General features: G+C 37.4%; 1 protein-coding gene across 1 annotated transcript; it reads right to left on the bottom strand.

Moving 5' to 3' along the window:
• Nucleotides 1–21,720, bottom strand: LOC124880295 (E3 ubiquitin-protein ligase TRIM39). Its single transcript, XM_047385342.1, has 15 exons — nucleotides 21,652–21,720; nucleotides 15,681–15,833; nucleotides 12,667–12,907; nucleotides 11,001–11,251; nucleotides 9,057–9,161; nucleotides 8,246–8,341; nucleotides 7,232–7,465; nucleotides 7,010–7,157; nucleotides 6,526–6,573; nucleotides 6,383–6,409; nucleotides 5,853–5,917; nucleotides 5,654–5,764; nucleotides 4,802–4,920; nucleotides 2,757–2,853; nucleotides 1–2,624 (listed from the first exon to the last, which is right to left on the bottom strand). The coding sequence occupies exons 2-15, from the start codon at nucleotides 15,819–15,821 to the stop codon at nucleotides 2,472–2,474; spliced, it is 1,836 nt and encodes a 611-aa protein (XP_047241298.1). The 5' UTR covers nucleotides 15,822–15,833; nucleotides 21,652–21,720; the 3' UTR covers nucleotides 1–2,471.
• Between the last annotated feature and the right edge of the window lie 1,814 nt (nucleotides 21,721–23,534).

Raw genomic sequence — 23,534 nt, 5'->3', positions numbered from 1 at the left:
TGACTGACTGATTTTTTTATTTATTTGATCATTAATGAATAATCACACACAAATTGTACACAAATTGTCAATGTGTTAGATTGCAGCAAAACTGCTAATTTACATCTATAGTCCCAAGACAGACACAACTCATATGACAAATACACAAATCAAGCATAAATATATAAAACCTATACAAATACAGTCATAGTTAAAGATGAGAACAGGACTGATTTACTTTAAGAAACATTTTAAGTTGTTTTATTTAAAATTAGGTAAGACAGACATTCTCTTTTGTTGGCAGAGTGTTCCAAAACTGACCTCCTCTCACTGACAGTACCGTTTGTACAAATTTTGTTCTTCTGTTTGGGATCTCAACATCTCCTCCAGAGGAGGCTCTGGTGCTGAGGCACTGGTTTGACTTTAATATATTTAGAGAGTGGGGGCAAGGCAGTGATGATGTGACAAAGGGTTTCTATAGTCTCTCAGTTTGTTTCTCCAGTAAGTGACCAGGATGTGATACAGTCGTCTATATGTGAAAATATCACTGAATGTAAAAACATTTTTGCTGAGTTTACTGTCATAAATGGCCTGATTTGTTTGAAGTTCTGTAAATTAAACTTGATTACATTAGCAGTGAGTTTAACATATTTTTGAAAAGAAAGTGTTGGGTCCATGGTGACCCCGAGTACATTATAAACAAATATTGCTGGAAACAACAACTATAGAAATGTGCTTTATATGAATGCTTCTGTTCACTGTCTCTGGATGCTCGATAGTGTGTACCATGGGTCACTAAGACCCTGCCCCCTTACTCATCTATGCTAAAGTTACCTGGATGTCCCTGTGCGCCCGTCGTCTCAGTCGTTGGTATTTATTTGTTAACAAAACCATTTTATGCAACACCCCATCTGACCTGTCTGGTCTTTTAACAAAGAAAAATTCAAAATTTCTAATAAATGGATGTTTTAAAGGTTGTTCCCAAAGTTCGAACTGAACAAGGCAAGAAACATTCAGGTTTTCAGCTTCCAATAATCAACTATAAACTGATCTTCAACTGAAAGCTCTGTTAAGATCACTGAAGTCTACACCATTTGTGTGTTTAATATGACCAGTTTTCAATGTAAATTGTATTTCTTTATTGTTCTTAGTAACTGCTGCTGCAGGTCTCTCTTATAAAAGCCTTATCTCGGTGGCATTAACATGATTGCATTAAGAACATGAAAGGGAAAAGGAGAATTTTGTGCACAGACTTGTTTTTCAAAGTCAATGCAATAACTTAGTGGCCTCGCATGAAGTAAGATTCAATCACAAGAAAACAGAACACAACTACAAAACAAATACAACAAGATAAAAAGGGTGGAAACTATTGAGCAATGTTTCAACAGGTCTGAAGATATCACATTTCTTAATGATCTTAATCTAATTATTACCTGGTGATTGCAGATTAAAGGCACAAATGTTTTGAAATTGGGTCGAACAAAGAAGTTATGAAAAGTAAATAGGCCTCTTCACAAGTCAACTTATCAGTTTTATGCAATCGGGTCACAAATTAGAGCTGCTCTTTAATCAACCTCTGAAGCAGGCCAAGTCCTGGGACCACCATTATTTTACCCATTTGCTGCACATATTGGGCCCATATGTACAGGGAATGCTTCCTGAGTGGCCAGCTGATGCAAACTGATATTAGTTTGACAGTTTGTAAGAAAGCGTTTACATAAAGATGTATACATTGTTTTTAGACTGGAGTAATTTCAGGATGGCAGACATCCACTTTTCTCACTAATCTCCTTTTATACAAAATAAAGATGCCAAGAGAGTCATCAACTGCAGGTGAGATGTTAATTGCTAATAACATCTCAACAGAACCATACTTCAAAAACTTTACTTTTAATGTAACAGAATATGACATTTAAACAAAAAGTATTGTACAAAGCATCATTAAAAGTGTTCTGCACTCAAGTTCCCTCGGCATCCAAACTGCTTTTACCTCGACTGTAAAGAGTTGAAGGTATATTACATGAATAAAGCACATTTTGTGTGCAGTAAAGTGGAAACATCAAAGAAGAAGGAAACAGAAGGGGTAAATATGGTACAAGAGAGGAAAACCAAATTCAGCCAGAAAGTATTGTCCATTTTCACATTCTGGTGAAGTTTCTGAGAAATGTACCTCTCAGGCCATCGTGGCAGTCATTTTGTCAAACTACAGCAAATGCTCATCAAACTCATTTTCCTAATCAAAGTTATTGTAAACGCTGGCAATCAGGTAACAAAAATCTAATAAAAATGTGACCCAAACGTATAAATAGCTATTTTCAAGGTGGAGACGGTTGTGTTATCCTGTTACTGTTAGTCATTTTTAGACCCATCAACAAGAAAGCAGAATAGTGATTGTTAATCAGGTTAAATCCTGAGACTGCAACTCCTGGAACAGTCCTGATCTTCAGTTTCATCCTGAAGTATCTGAGAAACTTAAGAAAGCACCGCAGCTTTTACTCCGTCGTGTTTACACGAGTGATGATCAGAGGCATTTCGTTTTTTCCTGATTTATTGGTGCAGGGGCTGAAGAAGGGGAAGAGGTTTTCAGTGAAGATGTCGTGGAAAGTACAGATGTGGACTTTGGCGTCAACGTTGTAAAAAGATACCTGCAGGAAGATGAAAAGAGCAAGGACATGCAGTTCAGTTACCTAACCTAACATTAAGGGAACATATCCGACCATTAGTCATCCCTGGCTTAATGAGCTTCTCACAAAAAAAAGGTTATGTATTATTTTCACCTCTCCTTTCTCATAGTCCACAAATATTCCAATCTTATGAGGTCGGAGGTTCATCATGACGTCTGTGCAAGGCTCAGAGCGAAAGGCATATTTGTGTCTGAGGGAGGAAAAGAAAACCATTACAAATAAGGAAATATTGCGTTCTCTCATGTCTGCTTGAAATGTTGTTCAGTCATGATTAAATTATATATTTAACACGTAAAAGTCCAGGGGCCTCATGCACAAAATCAGGTTGAAACCATAAAAAGCTCAAACCCATGAAAAAACATCAGGTTTGATGCTTCATCAATTGATTAAACCTGAATAGAGTCATTTCAGTGTATTTAGGTGAGGTTTAATCCTCTGTAATTTATTATTGTCGACTGAAAAAGTTTGCGTGGCTGCCGCACATTTTTACGGCAGTCCAAAGGTTTGCGTGGTTTTCCACACACTTCAACGCAAAGTTCAATTTCGCACATGCCAAGCTGTGAGTAAAACATCGCGCTGCAAGATTTTACTCGTGGATTCCACTGTTGTATTTATTAAACAGATAAAGTCAAAGCATAGTGAAAATTAAACTACAATGAAAAAAAAATCTTGGATGCAAACAAAATATGTAAAATATGTTTGTGGCCGAATCACAAACCGACAGAGAGGAGCAGCAGAAAATGTAAGTTACAGTAGAAAAAATAACAGGACTCAAACTCACTGGTAATGTTTACTCTGTCATGATCCATTTCTGGGTTTATTATTGTCAGTAAGGTCTTACCATATTCAGTTTATTTCTCTGTGTCGCTAATTATTGTTGTTAGGGTCCTACCATATAGGGTTAATTCCTTTTTGTTTAGTTTCTTACTTATTGCTTGTTTCTTCCTCAGTGTGTTTGGTTTATTCTCTCAGATTAATGTCAGGCTTTCCTCTTTTGTGTTTTAGTTCAGCTCCCTCTATGTTCTGTGTGTTAATTAGTCTTTAATCCTCAGTCCTAAATCCCTCTCAATAAACTCACCTGGTTTCAATATCAGTCTTTTCTATTTATGCTTCTTGGTTCCCATTATTCCGTGCTGGATTCCTCCGTTACGCTTCCTGATGTCCGGTTCTCCCTGTGCTATTTTTCCACGTTTGTCTTGTTTTTCATTACATCATTTTGTCACATTACCTCTTTTTCTGCACTTGGTTCCTACCGGAAACTAACAATGACACATTTTTATGTTTAACTTTCATGCTTTCTGAGTATTTAGAACTTAATGAGGGGGTTTTATTTCATGAAGAACTTAGGAATGAAAAATTGCTAAAAAAAACAAACAAACCCCAAAGCCCTTTTGGAAAAACTCAAGCTACTGTGGATAAGAGTTTTCATCGAAGACAAGTTCTTCTATGCCCAATGCCTTGCACAAATACAACTAAAAACGTTGCAGACATGTTTCTATTTGCTGACAATAAAACATACATTTGACTGAGAGCAGCTTTATTGGAAACTGCATTATTGTTGCAGTCATATTCACTAAAATTTAAATAAGTGTTTCGATGAGGCTCGATTGAAACCTTTTAAAAATAACGTTTAAGCAGGTATTAAACACACTTTTGCCACATTTCGTTTTAGAAATGTTTTCTATTGGTCTCATGTTCTATTCTAATCTTAAATGTCATGTTTCCTTTCACTGTAAGTGGAAAATAATCCTAATTTACAGATATAAAGGCTTAAAAACATTTGCCTGTGCTTAATTTATAAAATGGCTTTCACTTGAGGACTGAGTTACTGGAATAAATAAACCCTTCAATAATATTCAAATTTTTTAAATATAACTGAACATACAAGCAGAGTAAAACAGAGACAAACAGATGTAAATTAAGGACAACGAAAGGCCACAAATGTTACTTTAAATGTTTTTCACTTTTTAAAATCTGAAGGGTTTGGTTGTGAAATCCAGTTCAACAAATTGCCTTCAGAGGCTACATTACTAGTAAATAGTGTCAAACGTTATGTACTTTTTTTCTCTGTTACTATGCTGATATACAAACTTAACAATATTTACCTCTTTTAGAAGATCTTATCAAATTAAACTCACCTGTCCCTTAAACTGAGAAACCAGAAACCATTGTTTGGGTTGTAATTAATCTTCCCTTTCCTGTTGACTGACTGACGGGCCACCCCCAGATCCCAGTCAGTTTTTCCATTTACCTCCACCTGTTCACAGGAAGTACGAAATATTCACCATCAAATAGTACAGTACAGTTCTGAAAGGCTGCAAATGACAAGATAAACGATTTATCTTAACAGTTCATTTTCTATTCACAAACTTTATACGGTTATGATTAAAATCTAATGTAACATTTCACAGAACTTACAGGTTACTTTTAAGGAACCTAAAGGTTACTTTATGGCACTTACTTTCACGAGATTTAAAGCCTACAGGTTGCTTTCATAAAACCTTTGCTTTCCTGAAACATGTGAGGTTACTTTATTTGAACTTACCCAAAACTTACAGTTTACTTCTGGTAACTTTAACAAAGCATACATGTTATGTTCATGGAACCTAAAGGTTACTTTACTGAGAACTTACTGGTTACTTTCACAGCATTTAAAAGTCTACTGTCTAAAACTGTCATCTTCCTTTCGGTATCAGTGTATGTGTGTGTGCAACCTTTAAATTCTGCGAGAGTAACCCTGTAAATTCAAAGAAAGTAACATACATCATGTTGCTTGAAAATATGAATCTGTCTATTCTGTGAAGGTAAGGTGCAAACTGTCACCAGTAAAGTCTCTTAAAGTAACCTGGAAGTAACATTTAATTTTGAAAAATGCAGCCTGTGACCTTTTGGAGTGTATGAACCTTATTGTATTGGTTGCTTCTCAATTTCATACAACATGGTAACTTTTTATTTGGCTGCCAAAACAGTGGATTTGAAGAGCCGTTTACCTCCCAGTAATGTTTTCCAGAAGAGATCGCTTCTCTTCCCAGGACACAGACAACTTTGTCAAACCTCTCTGGAGTATCTCGTACATTGAGGTGTCGTTCTCCGCACCACACCTGCATAAAAACAGTTTATTAGCCAAAATCTCTCAAAGCTAAAAAGAAAACTCTTCTTACTGATGAAGTCACTGAACAGGTAGCTCACAGTTTTCAAGTCTTCTGACAGCACCAGTCTGGAATGGGCAGAATTGGAATCCAGAGTAACATCCACTGTGTTGAAAAAAAATTAAACAAAAATTAATAATCTGTTATTTAGTCTGCTAGCTGTCTATTTTGATGCACGAAATTTTGCTATTAATATCTTGCAGATTATTTCCAACTATAAACTCACTCAAATTCTCTTAATTCTGGAAGAAAGTTTGGAAGTGGATGTATTCATTTGTATAACTGTAGCTCAGACAAAGCAGTTACTTGTCATCACATTGGCTTAAAACGTGTTCTAAACATCCATAGTACTTAAGCATTAAATCCCTAACTAAGCAGATGACAACCTTTGTCATGATGCTTAGTGGTTCTAAAATATTTAGGCTTGGGTAAATATCTTTACAAAGTTTTTCAGAGGGAAAGACTTAAAATGTTGCTAAATCCTGGGATGTTCTAAAAACTTTTAACAATTGTTTATTTTTCTCATAACGAACAAGAACAGTTAGTTGTTGTGAATTAAATGTAACATACGTGCATATTCCTGCATCTTCTTTACCCCTGCGGAAAAAAAACAAATAATATATCCATGTGGTACAAATAGTATTTACTGCATTGAACAAAATCATACTATTGTATTTGTTTAATATTACTGTAAATTTAGAGTAAAAACTTACTGGGCTTTGTTTGTACCGGACTGGCCTCCAATACTGGAGAGGGAAAACCTGAACAGATTCAACAAAGTGCATCAGATGCAGGAAACAATGAAGCAACTAAATATAACACAGTTTCACAATTTGATCTGTGTGCAACAAGAATATATTGAGTGTTGTTCTGTAATAAAGGCCATAAAAATTAATAACAATTTTATGTTAAAAAATCTAAACTTTGAAAAAAATGTTAGGCCTTCAAAGTTGATCAGAAAAAAACAAGTGAATAAGGCGTCACCACTAGAGGGCAGTGTTTAAGTCTTAATGACTGAAGCGTCCAGCCACGACATCTTGATAAGGTCTGATCTTTTAATAGTATAAACTGGGTTAATATCTGGGAGGCAAACTTCTAAAACAAGGTTGTGCTCATATTTCAACAGACATTCATGAAATCATCAGACAGTCTGGTCTCTTTGTGGTGGAATTGAGGATGTTTTGCATTTGGACTAACCAGTTTCTAGAACATTCTTCAGATCTTCCTGGAACTTTTCCACTGTAGCTGCCAAAGATCTGTAGACGGCGGCTGTTCCCAGGTCAGTATTCAGTGACACTCTGGACCAGTCTTTGGTGACTGGACGACTGGACAGGCCGGGGAAAGTCTGGGGAATGTTTACAAATGCATAAAGAAATGTCCAGAAGTTTCTCCTGAAATTAACCTTAAACTCGGACCAACCTTGACACAGTGTACATGGTCCTCTGACTGGGCGAGCTCAGCGAGGGCGATTTCTCTCTTCTCAAGTTCTTCTATATCCTTCTCCAGCTGCCCAATCATGGCATTGGCCTTTTGCTCCGCGGCCCTGCGGCTGTTGTCCATCACCTCTATCAGCTCCGCCTGGTAGCGTTCGATGGCAGAGGCCAGCATCGTCAAGAGACACACACTGCCCGACGTCTCCCGCTCTACCGCCATCTGAGGAGGTTTTAAAGGTGTTTTAGATCCTGGATGCAGTCACCATGTGGTTCTCAACTCTTATAGCTGCACAAGAATATCTTTGTGGTGTGCAAACTCCAAACAAAGATTGTTGTTATTAAGGATTTATGAGGATGTTATTTGTGTTTTTACAGATTATAGATCTCATTTACAGTCCAGGAAAAGGTTGGCCATTTAAAATAAACACAGTGAGTTTTTTAAACCCTAAATAGCTTGACTGAAACATCAATGATACTCATTATAGATCAATCCTTACCAAATTGCACTTGAATATATAAAAAGTGGAAGAAGACTTAAAAGGAAAGATTACAGTAAAGATTGGTCGCCGATTATGTGTTTTTGCAAACACAGGACCCATGGATGAATTTGGTTTTGAAAAATCAGAATTTAACTTTTTAGAGCTCAAAGAAAAGAAATTAGTAGGACAAAAAATGCCCAGAAAAAAAACATCCTTTTAATTGTTTTTACAAGTTCATAAAATTTAAATAACAAATACAAGAAAGAGGCAAATTATGAGGAACTACACAAAAAAGAAATGTAAATAGTCATTTTTTGGGTTATTTGGGGGGCAAAGTTATGACAGATGTTTACAAAACTGATGATAAAATGTTTTTTGAAAAAAGAAACAGGTAATGTAAAAAATTCAAATAAACCCTTATAGAGCAGACAGAATGAACTGTAAAAGAAGCTGAAATTATTTAAAAATATGTTATTTTTACAATAATTTGTGCAGGTTGAGTTAGAGTAAGCTTGTTTTACCTCCAGTTCCACCACGGACATCTTGATCTCCTCGATCTTTCTCCTCCTCTCGCTGATCATCTCATGGATCTCCTGCTTAGAGTCCTTCAGCAAGTCCTATAGACACACCCAGACATGAGCTGGAGTCACTGGACCGTCCACTAACTTTACGACACTCTTATTTCAGTTGTTTTCAAGGTAATGTCTTCCTTTACAGACTTCATATGTGGTATGGTGGTCTGCTGGTTGGTTGGTTGCTTTATTTAAACAGACGTATCTCAGCAGCTGCAGTATGGCCACACTAAAGCATTTTTGTAACTACAAATTCCTTTAGTCATCTAAAGCGGGGATGGAATGATGGAGCTATTTTCCCTACTAAATGAGGCCTTTTAATTGCTACTTTGAATGTAAAGAGACAAAACTAATGTACTTTCTCAGTTTAAAATACGCTGGAGTCACAAAATCTATTGTATTATCCAGCTTGGTGTGTTTTGATAAATAACTTTCCATATCAGGGTCATTTAGGGTCTAACAAGTTTTAATAGTTTCATATCTGGACATTTGCAGGACGCAGGTTAGCATTACATGGCAACTTGTAATATTGCCAATAACTTGTTGCATCTGTTTACATAAAAGGAACTGATGACAAAGGATGACATAAGCAGATTTTGGAGGTGTGTCCCATTACGCCTTGTGACTTTGCTATTATAAAAATGTATACAGGTAGCAGAAACCAAATCTTAACCAAATGTACATTAATTACAATCTTATTTAAACCCATGAGTTTAAATCAGTTATTCCAAGCATTAGTAGAACCTGCTAATTTTCTTACCTTAGTTTCCATCCACTCGGTCTCCACTGTAACGGTGTCATGATCATTATGGTCTTCAATCTCACATTCAGGACAGATGCACACTTGGTCAGATTTACAATAGAGCTGAAAGCAGAGAGAGGAAAGCGTTACAATGTTGTTAAAATGTATTTGCTCCCTTACAAATTTCTTGTGTTTAATTGTTTTTTATTTCTTTTTGTTAAACTTGATCGTGTAATAAAAATGTTTTTTTGGTTCATATTTGCTTGTCACTTCCAGACCCGATTACTACAAGACCTGCAGAATCACAAAAACCCTCAAATAGAACATGTCTGACAGCATGAAGTAGGCTTATTGATCTTGTCATGTATGTTGGGTTGGTCGCCTACGAAGTGAGTATGCTTCAGGGAAGACTTAGTTGAACAGAAAAGGGTTTTATTTCAACCCAAGCCCTAGTCACATGGTATGGATCAGTGCACTGGTCCGGATTGCTCAAGAACCACAAACTCAGCCCCTTTTTAAAACTAAACAATCCATAAACCTTCTACCTCTAGTTCTTGTTGACACTAAAGAAACATTTCTGACAAAGACATATGTCTAGGTCATCCTGAGAATAAGGATGTTATCACAGAACATCATATCTCCCTGCTTCTTGCTTGGACAAACATCCTACAAAGAGCCACACCAATCCGTATAGTATTGCAAAAGGTTCTGTCCAACATCTGGATTCTTTTAGTTCATACACATCATCTCTATTTTCTAGTTTGGGCTGAACCCATGATGGACTTTTTAAGGGATAAAAACATGTCAGTCCATCAGTTATGTTAATTGCATCAAGCCCTCTTCATCGAAAAAAGTTCAAGAACAGATGAAAAACAAGAGCATTGACATCTCTGAGAGAACCCTAATCCACAAACAGAAACATGGAACGGTGGTGAACCTTCCCAGGAGAGGCTGGCCAACCAAAATTACTTCACCAATGCATCAACAACAAAAGAACCCAGAACAACACCTAAAGCAAAGTCAGTGTTCAATATTTAACAATAAAAAAGAATAGCTGGGCCTCCATCCAAGAGTTCAAAGGTAAAAACCACTCGTGGTCAAAAAGAACACAAATAACTTTCTCAGATTTGCCAATAAACATCTTGATGATCCCCAAGACCTCTGGGAAAATGTTCTGTGGACATCGAAACAAAACTGGATCTTTTTGGAAGGTGTTAATCTGCCTTAAAATTAACACCGCATTTTAGAAAAAGAAAATAATACTAACAATTAAAGATCAGGTCTGCTTTACTTCTTCAAGACCTGGGCAACCTTCTGCAATTAATGGAACCATGAATTAGGATCTCTATCAGAAAATCCTGAGAGGAATGTCCTGCCTTCAGTTTGGTCATCTTTACAGCAGTCCATATGCAGCAAGACAGTGATCCATCACTAAAAAATAAAACTTAAAGTGGCCTAGTCAAAGTTTAGAATTAAATCCGATTAAGATTATCTGAATAGACCGTTTATGGTCAAAAACCTTCCAATGTGGCAGAATTAAAACAATCCTGAGATAATTGGGCCAAAGTTCCCCCTCAGAAATGTAAAAAACTCACTCCCAGTTATAAATGCTTGATGGCAGCTGCTGCAGCCAAGGGTGGCACAACCAGTTATGATGTTGAGAGGACAATAACTTTTTCACATAGGGTCAGATTGGTTTTATAGCTTGTTTTACCTTGATAAATGACATCATCATTTGAAAACATCATTCTCCATTTAGTCAGGTTATTTATGTCAGATATTGAAACTTGTTACATGATTTGAAACATTTAAATGCCACAGAAAAGCAAAAACAGAAGAAATCTGTAAGGAATCGACTAGTATTTAAAACACTGTACATGTTTCTCCTTTATTTTCTACAATAATGACTAATACAACACAGAGCATGGGTGAATAAAATGCAAAGTTAGTTGTATTTTTTACCAATATTCCTCTATTATGGATTTCACAAATGGGCATATTCTTGCTGCTAGCCGCCCCGCTGAGGGTAAACCTTCTGCGGCTGTTGGAGCGGGATATCATATGAGAGGAATGATGATGAGAATGGTCATGATGATGGTGCTCAGGGCTGTTGCTGTAACTGGAAGATCCCTGGTGGTTTGGTACAGATAAAGCCATGGGGGTTATGACCGGTGGAAGCAAAGGTGACATGGATACAGCTGGCAAGGAACGGGCTACCACAAAAAAGACAAGAAAGATGTTAGATGCCCATCACTCCTCCACTTTAATATGCATTATTCACATCATTTTGTTATTGAAGGGTAACAAATCTGCCAATAAATGTTTTCATCTTTTGAACATTCCTACAGAACTCCATCATCACTGGATTACATATCCCTGATAGGAGAGTCATACATCTTCTGCAGAATGTGAAATGACCTGATATTAAACTTGGCAACCCTCGGAGCTGTGGTGACACATTGGATGGCGGCATTCTCCAGAGAGATGGAAACAACCAGAACAATGAGCACATTGTATAAAGGATAAAAAAATCATGTTGCTGTTCTCTTGTTTTTTTTTTTGTGATGATCTACTCCCTGCTCTCCTAGTACATCTGCTCCTAGCTCTTTCAGTGCCAGGATTTCATTTGCTGTGATTCCGATCCTTTGTTCAGTTGTGTGTTCATGTCAAGTTTGTCAGAGTGTATATTGAATTTCCACCACCTCGTTGCATCGGCTCTTTCATGACAAGCCTGAAAAATGACCCAACTCTACTTGCCAATAAGGAGGAAGGTTAGGGAGGAAAAGGCAGCAAATGTGGCATTTTGAGGAAGGAAGAGGATGAAATTGCACAACAGGTACAAAATGGGGAATGAATTGAAAGAGTAAATCGGTTTGAGTGGTGCCAACAAAAGCCTTTTGTCAGTAGGAAACATTCTTAAACTCATGACCATGGTTTCTGTAAGTCTCAGATGTTTAAAGATCATTAAGATCTTAATTTAAGACCAACACAAAAATAATATATAAAAATAAAATTTTCCTCTTAAATTGGTGTTTGGATTCTGGCATGTGACTCCGATGCTTTCACATGTAATCTAACTTCTACGTCTTCAGAAGACTAACTTTACAAAGGTCCATAAAACCATGATTGGATGGGTCTGGATTTCCAGTAGCTTAACACAGAAGAGACAGAGACCATTGTGTTTGTTGCCAAAACTGTAAGGATAGAGATCAGCATCCAACTTCATTCAATAGGGCTAAAGACCACAATGCATGCAAGAATCCTTCGCGTCTTTTTGGACTCAGACCTAAATGTTAACAACCACATAATGTCAGATTCCTATTATCTTAAAAAAATATTGCTCTAACAAAGGGTTTCCTATCAAAACAGGACACAGAAGCGTGGCTCATATTTTCTAGTAGGTTAGATTATTGTAATGGTGTCTTCACTGGTCTCAATCAGGCAGCTGCAGCTCATCCAAAATACTGCTGCTAGGGTCCTGATCAACACCAGGAAAATGGATAATTTCACACCAGCTCCTCAGTCACTGCACTTCATTCTTATGTATTATGTTTATATCCATAGGTATAATATCCTTTGCAATTTCTACTAGTTTTACAGATCGATCAAAATCCTTTGGCTCACTTACCCTGGGATTGAGTTGTGCCGGTCAGATTTACAATTTCCTTCTGGAAAGGATTTGGCATCTTCATTTTTAGTTCATCAATGACGTTGTGATGTTTGTGTACTCCCTTTCTTCCCTTCTTCTTCTTCACTGACCCTCCACCTCTCATAGATTTGAACTGATCAGTTATCTCTCGCAGCGTCCTGTTGATCTGGAGGTCTGGTCGCTTCTGGAAGGTCTTCTTACACAAAGGACACCGGTAAATCTGGAAGAGGATGGTGGGATGGATGAAGGGATGTCCAGGAAAAAGAGATAAAATCAGAAATGGCAACAGACAAATGAAAAAGCAATTAAGGTAGAAGAATGACCATGTCAGAAGATATATAGCTACTATGTATCTACTATGTACAGTCTCTGTAAAATAAAACCAGGTAAATCAACCCAGAAAATATGAATTCAATTCAGCTTGAAGAGCTTTACTTAAATTTCTTTCCTCTAAACAGCAAACAATGCATCCTGTGTATTTATTTTTAAAAAAGCAATTATCTTTGCTAGGTTTAAAAATATGGTAGTTATGCTAGGAAGATCACACTATGGATACAATTATTCAAAATATTTAGAATTTAAAGTTGTTTTATAGGACAGAACAGTCTAACTTTGTACATAAGAAGTTTTTTACTTTAACTCTGCTAACAGTTAGCAAGATAGCATCATTAGCATGCTAAGTAAACTGTCACAGGAAAGAGAGAAAAATCACTAACAGATTAACAGAGCAGCCTGCCTAAATATTTAATATCCAGTAAAGCTTTCCACAAATACGCAGCAAAACACATACAGGCAAAATAGAGTAGCTTTTTCTCCTATTCTAGCCTCACTAAGGCCACATTTGCAAAGGGGCCACACTAAAATTGAGGTTCCAAAAGTCAATTTGATTTGCAATATAGGTTCTTTAGTTTGGTAATACCCATGCACCTGAATTTATTAAAAGACCTCCATTTTTTTAACAACACACCACAAATCACAGTTGGAAAGTTAGGCATGGTTTGCCGCAGTCAATAAATGCTGACCACCTTTTTGAATGTTTCCATGGTATTTTAAAGATTTATATACAGTAATGAACTCCATGTCTTTGAGGTTGGAATGCCTCCATGCCATCACCCTGATCTATAGCTTCCTCCAATGACAAAATACAGGCCACTAGTCCTCCAAAACAAATCTTTAAAACAACTAGCATAAAGGACGGCATACTGCAGTCCTGTTCTACACTCTTATCTCCCGTTGTTGATAAAAACAGATTCAGATAAGGATGATCAAAGACCTTCAGGAATGAAGTGAGGCGAGATTCTGTCTCCTGCGTTTTCACGTACAGCACGTTGACACACATAGTTATGTAAAGGTAATTTTATAAAATACAATATGAATACTGCTAATAATTGTTTCATAAAGCACAAAATTATTAGTGTTTTCTAACTATTTATAAGTATGCTAGATATGACTGCTCATACGGATTTGCTGTTATGGGACAAAATGTACAATCACTGTTTGTGTGACTTAAGGACTGAACAAAATAAAACAAACTCCTGTTGAATCTTTTACTTTCGCTGGTTCTGTAAAAACATCTTAGGGTTAACCTTAAAGTCCTGAATGACCTTTACCCTACATACGTGACTGACACTGAGCTCTGTTCACAGTTACAGACTAATCGGTGCCAAATCTCAGTTTTGTTTGTGCTTCTCAGACTTTCATAATTGAGTTAAGAATGATAATAGCAAAGACAACACCCTCCATTTTTTAACAACACCCCACAAATCACAGTTGGAAAGTTAGGCATGGTTTTACTTTTATTCCAAAATGAGATTAAACCATTAAACTAAAACTGTTTATACTACTAGCAGAATAAGATTTAAATTATTTTCATTCAACCAATATGTTTAGTTTTTTTTATAAGTTGGGCATCTCTCAAAAGATAAGGAAACTATGTAAAAGGAGAATACTTTTTTTTTTACATTTGTATTCTATGTTCATGCATTTTACAGCCGGTTCAATCGAAAGTGACTTACAAAATGATGATATTGTCGTTATTATCAAAGTTAACAATAAGCTACTTGGAAGGAAGACCAACAGCAGCGTCTGTCAGGGTAACAGAGTAGAAATAGACTACAAGCATAGAGAGAAGTGAACATAATAAAAATAGCATGTGGAGAACTACTTATATCCTTCGTAAAAATCAGTGGACAAATCTTTACCGCAGTCAATAAATGCTGACCACCTTTTTGAATGTTTCCACGGTATTTTAAAGATTTATCTTCAGTAATGAACTCCATGTCTTTGAGGTTGGAATGCCTCCATGCCATCACCCTGATCTATAGCTTCCTCCACAGTTTATTTTTCAGAATATCAGTTTTAGCCAGAAGCAACATGATGAAATTAAAAGATCCTTCAAACCTGGATGGAGGAGGATTATTTTTTGACTTAACAGTTTGGGCCTTTGATGTGTTGCACAGTTTGACCTAATTTTCATAATTTCCAATTAATATCCAGCTCAGACCTACGTGGGATACCCATTTGATTTTCCTCATATGAGTTGTATTTAGTCCACCAAAGCTGGTTCCACATAAGAAGTTTATCATGAGCCAAGGCTTAGTCTCCATCCCACTAGAGCAAAATTATTATTGGGCCCATTATTGGCTATGTCTCCAAATAATGCGAACAAATTGCCCAAAGTTGTATAAACACTCTTTTTTTCTTATTTAGGTGCATGAATGTTACTGTGCATAGACAAATATATTATTGCAAATCTGTACCATAGGTTTAAAATCTCTTGACATGTTAAATAAAACAAAAATTCAACAACCTCTTTTTTCTTTTTGCCCTCTGCAGAATAATATAATAATATGATGGTACATATGATCGAAATCAGTGGGAGAAACGTCACTTTAAAACAGTGTGGAGCACTAGAAAGGAAAATGTTGCATAGCTCTGTGTTTGACAGGAATATTTAAGGCACAAAATCAGTTGTAGTAAGCTTCAACAATTACCTCAGATCCATCCCAGTATCTGGTGATGCAGGACATGCAGAAGCTGTGGCCACATGGTGTGGATGAAGGATTGGTGAACACGTCCAGGCATATAGAGCACGTGAACTGGTCTTCATTCAACAAACTGCCATGTGAAGACATCCTGAAATGAGACTGAAGGACAAGCATAAATCAGACAATATCTCCCTGGAAAATAGAGTATCCAGGAGGATCTATCTTTGTTGTTGGTTACATAAATCCTTCTATAATTCTGGGGAATTGCTGTAACGTGTGAAAAATAAAGAGCTCCAATTTCTCTTGTAGTTTTTACAGAGATTTTGATTTACCACATGCACAGTTTCATGGGATAAGTTGAATTTCTTTCAACAGTTTGGGGTATTAGTATGAGACAAATAAAGGTAAAGGGCGTGATTCAAAAGTATAGAACATCTAGACTGGCATTAATTTTGTGTAAAAACCCTACAGTCGAGGTTTCTGACCATTTAGACTACAGTGTAATTTCTATTCGGGCTGTTAATGGTGCAACTTTTGCAACTTTACCATTTCGTACTTTTTCAGTTTTGGTCAGCTGGTAAAATCATTTTTTAAAGTGCCTTGCACAATTATTCTAACCCCTTGAACTTTTTCTGGGATGAAGTACTGGTCCTTCTCAAAATATTAGCATATTGTGATAAAGTTCATTATTTTTCATAATGTCATGATGAAAATTTAACATTCATATATTTTAGATTCATTGCACACTAACTGAAATATTTCAGGTCTTTTATTGTCTTAATACGGATGATTTTGGCATACAGCTCATGAAAACCCAAAATTCCTATTTCACAAAATTAGCATATTTCATCCGACCAATAAAAGAAAAGTGTTTTTAATACAAAAAACGTCAACCTTTAAATAATCATGTACAGTTATGCACTCAATACTTGGTCGGGAATCCTTTTGCAGAAATGACTGCTTCAATGCGGCGTGGCATGGAGGCAATCAGCCTGTGGCACTGCTGAGGTCTTATGGAGGCCCAGGATGCTTCGATAGCGGCCTTTAGCTCATCCAGAGTGTTGGGTCTTGAGTCTCTCAACGTTCTCTTCACAATATCCCACAGATTCTCTATGGGGTTCAGGTCAGGAGAGTTGGCAGGCCAATTGAGCACAGTGATACCATGGTCAGTAAACCATTTACCAGTGGTTTTGGCACTGTGAGCAGGTGCCAGGTCGTGCTGAAAAATGAAATCTTCATCTCCATAAAGCTTTTCAGCAGATGGAAGCATGAAGTGCTCCAAAATCTCCTGATAGCTAGCTGCATTGACCCTGCCCTTGATAAAACACAGTGGACCAACACCAGCAGCTGACACGGCAACCCAGACCATCACTGACTGTGGGTACATGACACTGGACTTCTGGCATTTTGGCATTTCCTTCTCCCCAGTCTTCCTCCAGACTCTGGCACCTTGATTTCCGAATGACATGCAGAATTTGCTTTCATCCGAAAAAAGTACTTTGGACCACTGAGCAACAGTCCAGTGCTGCTTCTCTGTAGCCCAGGTCAGGCGCTTCTGCCGCTGTTTCTGGTTCAAAAGTGGCTTGACCTGGGGAATGCGGCACCTGTAGCCCATTTCCTGCACACGCCTGTGCATGGTGGCTCTGGATGTTTCTACTCCACACTCAGTCCACTGCTTCCGCAGGTCCCCCAAGGTCTGGAATCGGCCCTTCTCCACAATCTTCCTCAGGGTCTGGTCACCTCTTCTCGTTGTGCAGCGTTTTCTGCCACACTTTTTCCTTCCCACAGACTTCCCACTGAGGTGCCTTGATACAGCACTCTGGGAACAGCCTATTCGTTCAGAAATGTCTTTCTGTGTCTTACCCTCTTGCTTGAGGGTGTCAATAGTGGCCTTCTGGACAGCAGTCAGGTCGGCAGTCTTACCCATGATTGGGGTTTTGAGTGATGAACCAGGCTGGGAGTTTTAAAGGCCTCAGGAATCTTTTGCAGGTGTTTAGAGTTAACTCGTTGATTCAGATGATTAGGTTCATAGCTCGTTTAGAGACCCTTTTAATGATATGCTAATTTTGTGAGATAGGAATTTTGGGTTTTCATGAGCTGTATGCCAAAATCATCCGTATTAAGACAATAAAAGACCTGAAATATTTCAGTTAGTGTGCAATGAATCTAAAATATATGAATGTTAAATTTTCATCATGACATTATGGAAAATAATGAACCTTATCACAATATGCTAATATTTTGAGAAGGACCTGTATACTGATCCTGAAAGAAAACTTGTTGGAGGCTGCAGAAGATTTAAGACTGGGATGAAGGTTCACCTTCCAGTAGGACACTGACCCTAAACATGCAATGAAAACTACAAGGGAGCATTTCATGTGTGAAAACAGTAGGCATCCCATATACAGAGATGTCTTTCTCCCTTCTCTCCCCGGCCTTTTTCTGTATGATTATTTTCAATACAGGCCACTAGTGCCACAAAAAATCTTTAAAAGCTAAGTAATGACCCAGATTTAAATCTAATTAGAATCTGTAGCAATGCTTGAAAACTGCTGTTTACAGCCCTTCTCAGTTCAATCTGACTGAGCTTGAACTATTTTATAAAGAAGAAAACTTTCAGTCCCCGGATGAGCAGAGCTGGTGGAGACAAACCGCTAAATACTTGCAGCAGTTCTTATAATGAAAGATGGTTTTACAGAATATTCAGGTGGTTTAATTTCTTTTTGTAAAACATTCATAGTGATGCACTACATTGTGTTGGTCTATCAACTCAAAATAAAAAACGTTGATGTTTGTGGTTGTTATGCAACAAAATGTAAGACAGGTCTGAGGAGGATTAATACTTATGCAAGGCACTGCATGACCATGATTCATTAAAATACTCAACTAACAAGGTCAATAACCTGATACACAATGGTAACATGTAAGGATACGAAATGGGTTTATTAATAAGTAGGCAAAGATTAATCCAGAATAGGGTTATGAATTCATGCTATTCAACTCACACTTCTGCAGTGCTGCCAACCCTGTAAAAATGGCAGCATTATAAAACGAAACAATATGTTGGACGGGGACAAACATACGAACAAGAAAAATAAAGGGTTAATAAATAAAATCAAAATAGCTTATAGAGTTTATAGAGCGCGAGACCCATGTATAGAGAGGCTTCAACCCTCGACGCAGCTGTCCTCTGGTTCGAGTCCCGGCCACAGTGACCTCTACCGCATGTCTTCGCCCTCTCCTCACCCCGTTTTCTGTCTGCCTACTTTCAAAAAATGACAAAATACAGGCCACTAGTCCTGCAAAACAAATCTTTAAAACAACTAGCATAAAGTACGGCATACTGCAGTCCTGTTCTACACACTTATCTCCCGTTGTTGATAAAAACAGATTCAGATAAGGATGATCAAAGACCTTCAGGAATGAAGTGAGGCGAGATTCTGTCTCCTGCGTTTTCACGTACAGCACGTTGACACACATAGTTATGTAAAGGTAATTTTATAAAGTACAATATGAATACTGCTAATAATAGTTTCATAAAGCACAACATTATTAGTGTTTTCTAACTATTTATAAGTATGCTAGATATGACTGCTCATACGGATTTGCTGTTATGGGACAAAATGTACAACCACTGTTTGTGTGACTTAAGGACTGAACAAAATAAAACAAACTCCTGTTGAATCTTTTACTTTCGCTGGTTCTGTAAAAACATCTTAGTGTTAACTTTAAAGTCCTGAATGACCTTTACCCTACATACGTGACTGACACTGAGCTCTGTTCAGAGTTACAGATTAATCGGTGCCAAATCTCAGTTTTGTTTGTGCTTCTCAGACTTTCATAATTGAGTTAAGAATGATAATAGCAAAGACAACACCCTTCTGTGTCTCCAACGCTCTGTAAAATAATTGGACAAGCCCATCAGATCTGGTGGACTCGCTAACCTTCACGGAGAGCATCCAAAATAACAAGAAGACACCTTCTTTGGTCTGTGAGGCCATTTTTAACTTTTAGATCTGAGGTTGAGATCTGAGGTGAGGCGAGATACTTTTGCTTTGCTCCGATGGTGAACGGTAGATTAGGTGTGAATCTGGCCTCAAATAACACAGTTAAAAGGTAGTGGCGGGGGAGACCCGAATGAACAGCTTCACCTTACTGACTGAAAGGTCTCAAAGGTATTTTCAAGGCATCAGGCATAACATTATGACCACTTGCCTGATAATGTGTTGGTCCTCCTCTTATGCTGTCAAAACAGTCCTGACCTCTCAAGGCATGGGCTCCACTGCGCCCCTGAATGTGTACGATGGTATCTGGCTCTGGGATGTTTCCAGCAGGTACTTTAAGTAAGCTGTGAGGTAGAGCCTCCATAGGTTGGATTTGTATATCCAGCTCGTCCCAAAGATGCTCAACTTTGCATCCAAATCTGAGGGATTTGAATGCAAACTTGTCATTCTGCTCATCAAACCATTGCTGAATATTTGCTTTGTGACTATAGCCTTGATGGAGTATTTCTTCCATGAAAGGGTGTACATTATCTGCAAGAATGATTTGGTAGGTGGCACATGTGAAGATACAGTCCACATTGATGGCAGAATCATTACACTGCCTTCACTGGCTTGGCTTCTTCCCATGGTCCATCTTATTGCCATGTTCTTCCAATGTAAGCGACATCATCACCATGATGTGGAAGAAAATGTGATTCATAAGGTCAGAGGCTAATGTAATGCTGGATCTGCATCAGCACCTTGACTGGTCTACAGCTATTAAACTAATTGTTCTGACATGTTTTTATCAGGACCACCATAAACCTCCTTAGCAATTTCAGCAACATTAGCTTTCATCTGTTAGACGGGACAGCATTGACTGGCCTTCGCTCCCAACAGGTATCAGTGAACCTTGGCCACCCATGATCCTGACTCTGGCTCAACGTTTTTGACAGATGCTGACCCCTGCAGACAGAGAACTCCCCAAAAATCTGCAGTTTTGACATTGCTCTACTGTTTCGAAATGTTTCTCAGTTTGTATTTGGTTACATTTTAGTAACTTTGTTTTATAATATGAAATTCTTAAAGGTTTAGGGACTTCAGCTCTTTTGATAGAGAAACAAAAAAAAATGTTTTTGCAGGTACCAAACCCAACAAATAGACAGAAAAAACTAAAATAGTTTCAAATGAAGGACACTGGTTAAGTATAACTAATACTGTATCACATAAATCCCATTTTGGGGTAAATAATAACAATAACCCAAGCAAGTTTTAAGCAAATCTCCTGGAATTAAAAAGAAACCAGAGAAAAACAAAATGAGACAACAAATCCCAAGCTCATTTCTCATGTTTACTTTCTTCATTTAACTTTAAATCCTTTCTCAGTGCCGCTAAAACTACTTAGAAAAAGGTCAGGAAATTGTGACGCTGACGATTTCTTTGTCTCCCTTAGGAGAAATTCGTTTTGGATGGAAGAAAGTTGCTACAACAGTCAGAACACAAAATCCACAAAACATTGAACGCATAAGTAGCATAAAGAAAAAAATAAAAGCTAACTCATAAAAATGTATAAAACAGTCAGTCAGTCAGTCATCTTTATTAAATCATTAATGAGGTTGATAGACAGAGGGATGAATGTATTTTTATATCAGTTGTGTTAATAGAGTGGAACTATATTAATAAACTTTATAAGTAAAAATAAAAAACAAAAAAAAGCTCATTTAAATTACAAAAAGTTAAACTTTTAAAATACAAAAGGAAATACATTTTTCAGAAACAAATTGGGGGAGGATGGCTCAAGATTTCTTAATTTTTATGATCATTGAAAATTTTCTGTAGTTAATTGTACAAAAACGACATTATAAGATTTCCAAATCCTGCCAAATAGTACAGTGCGATGCAGCTCAACATTATGTGATCCATTACTTTACCTGACAAATTCAACGCAGTCTAAAAAGGTTAATTTGTGCTACGTTAGAAAAACAAGCTGATACCTTAACAGAGTAGAGGCTGTAAGTCCAAAACCGTCCAGAGATGCTTGAGTCCTGCTCTGCTCTCTCACGCTCTCAATGTGGCTGTTCGTTCTTACCTGTACGGGTTGTAATTCTCCCTCCTGAAGTCACACCCCGTCACCTGTCTTTCACTTTACCAGGTAAAAGTGGTTGGACTGGTTAAGGTAAAAGGAACAGACTTACACGCAGATATGTTGCAGAGGTAAAGCATTTCCTGGAACCGGGGATTTATAAACACAAACCAAACATCATTACATTAACAATATGTTTGATTCTCAGAGTAGCTCATTAAGCTGGAGATTGAATAATGTTTAAAATATATAATGTTTGATAAGAATTTTATGTGCTTTGTTTTTTTGTGCAAATTTACAGATAAACATTGTTTCATTTTGAACCTGAGTCATCCAATGCTATTTTAACCCTAACTAGAGCTAACCAGATTGTTACAGTGTTGTGTATTGGGGCTTGGTTACCTTTAAACTCAAGGGAAAACACAGACTTATTTAAACAAAGGAGAATTTTATTTCAACCAGGCTCATATCAGAAAGTACAGATTTGTGCACCGATCTAAAGGAATCTTAGGAGAATTCCTCAAGAACTACGAACACAACCCCTTTTTATGAGCAGTTCAGACAATGCATGTCCACATCTGATTTTTGCTATCACTTAAGAAACCGCTTTGACGGTGTAACACTCAGCCTGGGCCTCAAGATGTTAGTGTAAACAATCATGTCCTCCAAACACAGCTAGACCTTCGCTCCTTATTTGGACAAACATATTCCTGTCAAGGGGCATCATGAATTACTTGCACTATGTCTCCTAGAATAAGTCTGACATCTGTTTTATGTTGGGACACATTCTCCACTCCACATTTCTTTTAGTTCGGGTTGAACTCGATGAACTATATAGGAGATGAAAACAATCCATCTATAACGTAAACTGCAGACACCACAGCAGGTATAACTGGAACACTGTCATTAGTAGTACAGCAGCCATGAGCTCCTGGAAGCAGCTGCACAGCTCTACTACACCTAAAATAACCCACAGCAGCTTAAATAACTATTAAACACATCATTTTTTTTTCAGTAAATATATTTCCAATACGTTTATTGACATGAAATCTACACCAGATGTCGGAAACAGCCCCAGTAATCCACAGATACACAGAATTCAAAGATAATACTTTGTCAAAAAGCCTTTTTTGGCTCATGACAACTTCAAGACACCCCCTGAATGGTGTAACTGGTCACATACGTTGCTCAGCTGTGCTTTTAACTCATTATCCACACTAACTGTTTTCAAATCTTAAATGATCTGAGTGACTTTTCTTTGCTTTCTGATCTTCAGTTATTTTCTTTCATTTCCGGTCAGTTATAAATCAGATGACTGGCTGGGCCATTCCAGCAGTTTGACATTCTTTCCCTGAACTAATTAAGAGTTTCTTATACTGCGAGTTTGGGACTATTGTCTTGCTTAGAAACACTTGTTTCATCTTCAGATTCCTATCAAGAATGTTCTTGCTTTGTCTGAATGTTCTATGAAGTCTATCAGTACCACAGACAGTGGGAAAGCCTGCAAACTTCACTTTTCCTATTTAGCGTTTAACGTCTTGAATATGCAGAACATATGCTGATCATCAGAACGTGCAAAATATTAGGAGGACATGTAAATGTAGTTAGTTACCACCCATAATGCAATTTATCAAACCTGAAACAAATTGTGTGGAAGGATTTTACTTTATTGTGTTTTTGGCAAAAGATAAAGTAATAGATTTGTTTTGTCAAACACGCAAGTAAACTGTCCAAGAATAACTCAAACATGGCAGCCGTGGAAAGATGAATAAAGCTGTTATTGTAAAACAGTCA

The sequence above is a fragment of the Girardinichthys multiradiatus genome, chromosome 14 (assembly GCF_021462225.1).
Source record: "Girardinichthys multiradiatus isolate DD_20200921_A chromosome 14, DD_fGirMul_XY1, whole genome shotgun sequence".
Taxonomy (NCBI): Eukaryota; Metazoa; Chordata; class Actinopteri; order Cyprinodontiformes; family Goodeidae; genus Girardinichthys; species Girardinichthys multiradiatus.
The sequence above is the reverse complement of the archived record's forward strand: the minus strand, read 5'-3'. Positions and strand labels throughout refer to the sequence as shown.

Bases quoted from the DNA above. Each gene is read 5' to 3' on its own strand.
- LOC124880295 (XM_047385342.1), bottom strand. From the start codon at position 15,821: ATGTCTTCACATGGCAGTTTGTTGAATGAAGACCAGTTCACGTGCTCT. The intron at 12,908-15,680 runs GTAATTGTTGAA...ATCCTCTTCCAG, and splicing joins GATACTGGGATGGATCTGAG to ATTTACCGGTGTCCTTTGTG. The intron at 7,466-8,245 runs GTAAAACAAGCT...AAACCTCCTCAG, and splicing joins TGTCCGTGGTGGAACTGGAG to ATGGCGGTAGAGCGGGAGAC.